Source organism: Vespula pensylvanica, chromosome 2 (assembly GCF_014466175.1).
Source record: "Vespula pensylvanica isolate Volc-1 chromosome 2, ASM1446617v1, whole genome shotgun sequence".
NCBI lineage: Eukaryota > Metazoa > Arthropoda > Insecta > Hymenoptera > Vespidae > Vespula > Vespula pensylvanica.
In genome coordinates, this window is record NC_057686.1 from 17,801,402 (window position 1) to 17,809,293 (window position 7,892).

Here is a 7,892-nt window from a genome sequence, read left to right on the forward strand (position 1 = left end):
TTTTTTTTTGCACTTTCGAGCGACCTCTCGAAAACTCACCAGTCACCATCAGGAATGTTTTCCATTTTTGGACGGAAACAATAAGTATGATAACCGCGGTCACAGCCATCGCAAAGCAATAACTTGTCCTCGTTGTCTCCACTATGACAAAACTGGCAATTCTGAAACACAAATATACTCGTCCTTTTAAGAAATAGGAATCAATTTGCAGAAAGAGATAGACAGATACATAGATAGATAGATAGATAGATAGATAGATAGATAAATAGATAAATAGATAGATAGATAGATAGATAGATAGATAGATAGATAAATAGATAGATAGATAGATAGATAGATAGATAGATAGATAGATAGATAGATAAATAGATAGATAGACAGATAGATAAATAAATAGATAGAAAGAGAGAGAGAAATCCTCTGCTCGCGCAATTCGGATAATATTAACGAATAGAAAATGTGTTTCTTATTCGCTAGACGGTTTACTCTCTCTTCGGTAATTTGCTCGTTCGAATCTAATAAAAATAGCAAATATAATCCAGCAAAGTAGCACATAAGCGTACAATCACACAGGCACAATATTGTTAATGTAAAATAAATGTCAAGCGTATGCAACTCAAGTTTCAAATCAACGCAATGGCTGCTATATGAGAGAACGAGACATGTATATAATATATATATATATATTTATACCGATTAAATTAAATCGACGTTTGAAAAAAAAAAAAAAAAGAAAAAGAAAAGGAAAAAAAAAGGAGAGAGAAAACAAAAGTTTCTTAAAGTTTTATACGATCACACTACGCGCTATGTATATTTGTATGTATATATATATATATATAAGAAGCTTTTTAAAATATGAATTAATAATAAGAGCAAATTAGGATAAAGAATACGGAAAAAAAAGCGATTATAATGAAAATTAATAGATATATCAAGCGGCATTAATTTTTGCATGCTACCGTTACGTTAGACTCTGACCACCATTGGATATTATATATATACATATATATATATATAATAATTATATATATATTTTTTACTTTTAACCTTTCTGCACATACTTGCATGGATTTTCTTTTACAATGTGACTTTTCTTTTCTTTTCTTTTTTTTTTTTTTTTCAAGGCGAGCATATTCTAAGCTTCAATTTTGACTTTACAAGTATTCACAAAACGTGGAATTCACTCTATGTGAATACTGTATGCTTATTTTCCCGATACCATGTTACTGTATATTAGTAATTTATTTATTTATATAACAATAGGTATCCGTTATACCGATATTAATATTTATTTCCGGCATATTTCGAAGGTAAATATCGAACGACGAGTTTAGAATTAATCGAGTATTATTATTATTATTATTATTATTATTATTATTATTATTATTTTTTGGTAATTCTTTTAAGATAAAGAAAAAAAAGCAGATATTCGTTCTATGAGTTTGATCATAATAAATGTCTTTTTCTCGTTTCGAAGCAGACATGCTTCGTGTGGTTCATCGAATCCAAAGGGGAGAAAGACATAGGTAGGAAGCAAAAGGACAATTCGGTTAGTAAGTTAGTGCGAATACCCACAGAGGTCTGAGAAGTAGTCAATAGTTGATTGTACTGAGTGGTAGCTTTGAGTGAGACGCAGCGGTTTCGTAGCTTGACGCAGACCGAGTTTCTAGCTGGTGTTAGACTCACAGCCTTCATGATGCTCTTGTCCCAAGCGATGCTGGCCTCGAGCATATAAAGCGCCATGGCTAGCTGAGCCGATGTGTGAGCACGTGCGGTAGCTTCTCGCCAGTTGTTGAGCCCTCTGGGTGTTGTCTCTTCTTGCGGAATAGGTGCCTGATTACTCTGATCCGAATTGTTCGAGTTGGCGTTGGCAGCGGCTGCTTGTTCTGCCTTCAGTGCCGCCAGATTTGGATCTCCCGTGCTGATAATGAAAAAAAATGTCGACGTATGACTCTCTTGTTTCTTCTGATTATTAGGGGTGGAGTGTAAAAAAAAAAGAAAGAAAAGCAAAAAAGCGTTTCGAAATTCTTACCAAACTCCTAACGGTGGTTTCAAGTATCTCCTTTCGATGGCTGCTTCCAAAGAGAGTAACCTTTGCCTTGCCTGTTCAACCGCACTGATCTTTTCCATTTCGTTCAATTTTTCGATTTCGTCAGCCTCCTCGGTTCCAGCCCGTGGAGGAAGTTTCCATCCTTTGACCTGCATACTTGCGTTGGCGACCTTGTCCTCTAAAGCTTCGACCTGCTCGAGAAGCTGCGCGTCGACGCGTAATGCTACCTGCTCGCTCCAATTTTCAGGATGATCCGGTTTTGGGATCGGCGCATCGGGCTCGTCGGGTTCCGGTTGAAGCTCTGTCGCTCCGACGTTACCTGGATCAACGTTGATCCTACCGGTCACAGCCAAGAACGATTCCATCGTCGCCCAAGTCGTACGCTTCAATTCTTTTTCACGAACGCCGCGGGAATGAAGATGTTCTAACAATTCTTGGAACGTATCCACGTCCGTGATTCTCCACCAGCCATACCGTAGATCTATCAGAAATCAACGTCGATTAGAACGAACGAGACTTGTTTCCTTTCTTTTTTTTTTTTTTTATCGTCCTAACGCCTTACCTTTCGGTACCGGTTTGGCTTCTCCAGGAGGTGGTAATCCGTGAACTTTGAGATACTCGAGCTGTACGGCTTCGTCTTGGGTCAGTATCAACGGCGCAGGACTGTCGCATCTATCGTAATTCGGACTAGCTGGTGGTGGGAAAACTGGTATCCTGAGTTCCGTTGGTTCGGCTATTCCAAATATTTGCTTCGTGCTAGGCCCAGGCGTGTCGCATGTTTCTCGGGGTAAAATCGAGAACCAGTTGGGCTCGGCGTTGTTGTCTGTAATTATCGACATGACTAATATTAATTATTAATTTCGTTAGTACAACTCGACGGGGGTTAATAGGGACTCACTAGAAATGAATGTGCCGTTGAGTTCTTTGCCGTTGTGGAGATTGTTGATGTGATTGAACTTGTCGCCATTCGGTATCGTCTCGACGATCTTATCCTCCATCATCTTGACGACTGGCTTCGGCATTTCCTCGTCCATTTCTTCGTTCTCCTTCTTCGGCTCTTCCATCTTCACGTCTACCTCCATTTTGACAATCTCCGTTTCTTGCTTTATCTCCTCGGAAGTCACGTTGGTCTTCGCATCGGTCATCATGCTGTCACCGTCGTGTCTCCTCTCTTCCTTAACGTTATCCGTATTATCCAAGCCGCAATTCTGCACGGGTTCCTTCTTACAATTAATTTCCTCGCAATCGGTTTTCTTATCCTTAGGTTGAGATTTCGAATCCTCGTCGTCCTCGTTCGCGTTCGATTTCTTCTCATCCTTCATAGGTTCGTTCGGTGCTTCGTTCTCTCTATTCTCCGTGTTGGGTTTACCATCCTCCTGTTTCGTCTCTGTCTTATCCTCGACCGGCATATCTTTGTACTTCTCGTCTAATTCGGCCTGCAATTCCAGGACCTCCGGTTCCGCGCTTTCCATGGCTTCCACGAATATACCACCGGCACACGCCAATTCCCAGTATCTCCTCCAATACCTGTCCTGTCCAAATATGTGAGCACGTAGTTGCTTAGACGAGCTATTCAGTTTCTGCAGCTGCTCTTCCGACTGCTTTAAAAGTTTATCCAACTTTTTGCCGAGTTCCTCGCCCGAAAGATTCTTATCCTCCTCCTGAATCAACGAGACATTATGATTCTTTAAAGAGGACTAAAACGAGATCAGAGATGAGTCGTAATGATTCTTGATGAATTCTCATCGAGAATCTTATAGGAGAATCTTAAAGCCTTACCTCTTCCGGTTGAGTTCCTTCGCTCTCGTTTTCCGACATATCCTCGACCTCGTCCTCGTGATGAATCTCGTCAGGAGTAGGAGTTGTACCCACGGCCGTGGACGTTGTGTTACCTTCCTCGTCCACTTCTTTCTTCTCTATGGTGATCGTGTCACCGGTTTTATTCACTATGACACCAACCGCTTCCATTCTCACTTTACGACTATGTAATTGTCTAAGCCTACAAGTAACGTATAAAAACGTAATATATTCAAGGTTAGTCGGCCTGTTTGATTTAGATCGATAATCAATGATTCTTATATATAAAACTCACTTTCTGATCTTTGTATCCAAAACGAATCTTTCCTTTCTCAACTGAGCCACAGTTTCCAGGCTACCTTCGATTTGCCTAATCACAGCCTTATTTTGCAATAGCTCGTTACAAAGGAACGCTAACATTTGTGCCTTGTGCGTTGGATTAAGTGCAAGGAATGGCTTGTCTCTTAACCTCTCTGACATTTTCCATGTTTCGTTATTGTGCAAATGCTCATAGAACTGAGCGTTCTTGCCCGAACACGTCGAGGCATAATCGCCACCGTTCTGATGATGATCGGCGAATCTCTTGTCACGTTCACGTTCCAGACAGACTCCCGTTAGAGCTTTTACCTCACCGGTCGCGTTCGCGTAAAGATAAATTCTTAAAACCTCGCTGATGTTGGCGTGAGTGATGTCAGCCTGTCGTAAACTTTGTCCAAGGCCAGTCGTGTGTCTTGCTGGCTGTGGAATGCCTGGGTCCTCGATAGCGCACACCAAAAGATGTGTCATCACAGAAAGCATTTCCTCCTCTGCCTCTTCGTCGTTTAACAGAGCCAATTGTAGACTCTTTAGACTTGGTAGGGATTCCATGTCTTCAAATCAAATATATTGTTACACGTCATCTTACATTATATATATTTTTATATATTATACATGAAATATATGAAAAAAATGTAAGATAATATATATATATGTGTGTGTGTGTCCATGTGTGTGAAATTTTTAAGTAACTCACCAAAACCCAAAGTTTCACCAAAATTATGAAGAAACTCAAAGACCATGACTATATCAGCGAAGGCCTGTCCTGATAACTTCAGTCCAGGTATTCTCTTGACTTCTGGCAGAGCTCGGTGATCTATAATAACATTTGTTATCATCCTCGTTTAACAAAAGAACAAAGTAATCCAATGATTAATTGTAAAATACTACGGCACCTGTCAGTTCCATGTCTTCGACGGGTTTTCTGATCTGTTCTATCAACTCCATCTCAACCTTCCTCTGCTCTGCACGTTTCTCTTTCGTGGCTATTCTCTCGGCTCTTGCCTCTAATCGTTTTTTCTCTCGCTCTTCCATCTTACGACGATTCTCGAGTGCTCTGACCAAAGCCATGTGTTGTCTCCTTCTTTCTCGTTCCTATGATTCCACGCGTTTACAAACAAAAAATGGATCTTTCTTATACGGAAACGATAAAGAAGAAAAATAATACGATATAAAAAATAATCAATTTCGACAAAAATAATCTTCTCGAAGGGACAAATTTTTTTTTGTATATATATATATATATATATATGTATGTATGATGCGTGTAATAGTATTCGTGTATCCATGTATAAACATATACGTATCTATGTATGTATGTATGTATGTATGTATGTATGTAAGTAATTTCGTGTCTCTTGAACGTATACGTGTGTGTATATATATATATATTTGTATGTACAAATAGTAATATGTATTGTATTATCTATTTCATTTAAGTCTAAGCACAATTTTGCACGCACGGGCAAATAGCAAACTCTACTACCGCCCCAAATACTTCCACGTGACTACGCAGACTGAATACGATGTATAGTGCCAGATGGATGCAAACCGTAATCACGATATCACTACGTTTACTCGCGTCATGTACTTCGTACAAAATGCTCGTCGTTTCTATTATCGTTAAAGTTAAGGAAAACCGTGCAAACTATACTAAATAAATAGGTAAGTAAATAAATGTATGTATATGGATATATCGATGAGTATCGTATACATAGACATACATACACATGTACATATGTATCGTGACAAATCGATGTAAAAAATCTCGACTCTTTTTTTTTTGATAACAGTATACATGTATGTATGTATGTATATATATATATATGTATGTAAAATTTGTATTTATTAAAAATATAATTCCTCAATATAATCATAGGAAAAAAAGCACGAAAAAGTTCATCGCTTTAGCGCAAAGCTATTAACATATAAATGATGTAATGAAATATATATATATATATATATATATATGTATAAATAAATTTATTTATTTATTTATTTATGATAAAGACCGATTGTTTACGAGATAATATGAAAAATAAAATGTAAAGGGGGGAAAAAATGGAAATAAAAAATGACGTTCGTTAGAGGAAGAAGAAGAAAAAAAATAATGATAAAAAACTAGATGGAAATGAAAAAGCAAATCAAACGTTCGTGCTTTCGTTCGCTATTTCTTTAGTTTAAAATCTCTTTTTGTTAGAAGTTCAGTTGTTAGAATGTCGTTATATGTATTATAACGTTAGTTCTGTTAGGCTAGAGGGTATGAGACATACCAGCTCGACGGTGTAGAGCATCTCGCGCTGCTTGGTGAGCTCCTGCATGTACATCTGCGGCACAAAACACATCCACAGTCCACCAGTGCTCAAACTACGACTACTCTCAAACTAATGATCCTTTCATTTTTTTTTTCTTTCCTTTTCTTTTCTTCTTTCTTTCTTTTTTTTTGTTTTGATCTTTCATTTTTTTTTTCGTCTCTCTCTCTCTCTCTCTCTCTCTCTCTCTCTTTCTGTGTGTGTGTATGTGTGTGTGTGTAAGCGAGAAGGTGAGTACCTCTCGATCGTTATTCATCTCGTGAAAGGAATAAATAAATAATATTACTACACAGCGACGTGAGATCAAACGAGTTTTCTTTTTTGTTTTTTATTTATTTATTTATTTTTTTTTCTTTCTTTTCCTTTTAGAAGACACAACAATATATGTATATAATAATTCACAAAGAAGTAACTACGATCATTGACGAATATGAATTCGAACAAATTCAAGTTCGATCCACGATCGTGATGGTGGCTGTCGAATGTAAAGATGGATATCATATCGAAAAATGAATTTTGTTGACGAAACGTATATACGTAGGAGAGGTGTGAAATCAATGCGAGTAGAGATTTCAATTGGAATGCAATTAATGTGTCCATGTAAGTATTTCTACGATCGAACGTATTTATGTTAGAAAATTTCATTACCATAACCGATGTGTGTATTATATAAATACATACGATCACGAGAGAGAGAGAGAGAGAGAGAGAGAGAGAGAAAGAGAGAGAGAGAGAGAGAGAGAAATAGAGAGATAGAGGGATAAAGAGATAAAGATAAACACAGATCCATAATATGCATATAGATAGATAGATAGATAGATAGATAGAGAGAGAGAGAGAGAGAGAGAGAGAGAGAGAGAGAGATGATCGTTTCGCGAAATCGTTCGTTGAAATTATACGAATCGATGAGCGTACGCGCAATACAAGATAGATAGATGGTAATTAAGGCAGTGAATACGAAACACATTACGAACTAAATCTACAAAACACACACTGCACACAGCACACAAACGCGCACACGCATACGCACGTACGTACATACGCACGTAACGCACGTACGTACGTAACGCTCGAATGCATGTACGTGCATACGCACACTAATATAATATCTACTCTTCGGCGACACGATCCTCCAAGAAACGATTGAGAAACATTTGCTTTGAAGAAGAAGAAAAAAAAAAAAAAAAAGAAGAAAAAAAAAATAGAAGAAAATAAATAAACAAATAAGAAAAAAAGAATTGCAAAAAACTCACCTGCTCCTTCAACATCACAGCTTGTTGCCTCTTCAGTTCGCGTTCCTGTGAAAATGAATAAATGAAAGATAATTAAATCAAATATTAATATAATAAAAACAAAGCTGTGAAAGTAAAAGAGAGACAGAGAGAGAGAGAGAGAGAGAGAGAGAGAGAGAGAGAGAG

General features: G+C 37.7%; 1 protein-coding gene across 12 annotated transcripts in view; it reads right to left on the reverse strand.

Moving 5' to 3' along the window:
• The window catches only part of LOC122637967 (bromodomain adjacent to zinc finger domain protein 2B-like), a 126,745-nt gene that overhangs the window by 2,867 nt on the left and 115,986 nt on the right, over positions 1 to 7,892 (reverse strand). For 7 of the 12 annotated variants that reach the window (XM_043830525.1, XM_043830522.1, XM_043830523.1 and 4 more), the window contains 11 exons: positions 7,728 to 7,772; positions 6,436 to 6,489; positions 5,059 to 5,257; positions 4,860 to 4,979; positions 4,143 to 4,716; positions 3,830 to 4,049; positions 2,949 to 3,711; positions 2,613 to 2,891; positions 2,033 to 2,531; positions 1,576 to 1,921; positions 40 to 161 (listed from right to left, as the gene is read on the reverse strand). In XM_043830525.1, coding sequence (XP_043686460.1) covers positions 40 to 161; positions 1,576 to 1,921; positions 2,033 to 2,531; positions 2,613 to 2,891; positions 2,949 to 3,711; positions 3,830 to 4,049; positions 4,143 to 4,716; positions 4,860 to 4,979; positions 5,059 to 5,257; positions 6,436 to 6,489; positions 7,728 to 7,772 — 3,221 coding nt within the window. The remainder of the gene's footprint in view (positions 1 to 39; positions 162 to 1,575; positions 1,922 to 2,032; positions 2,532 to 2,612; positions 2,892 to 2,948; positions 3,712 to 3,829; positions 4,050 to 4,142; positions 4,717 to 4,859; positions 4,980 to 5,058; positions 5,258 to 6,435; positions 6,490 to 7,727; positions 7,773 to 7,892) is intronic. The other 5 variants (XM_043830524.1, XM_043830529.1, XM_043830527.1 and 2 more) reach the window with 3 other exon arrangements.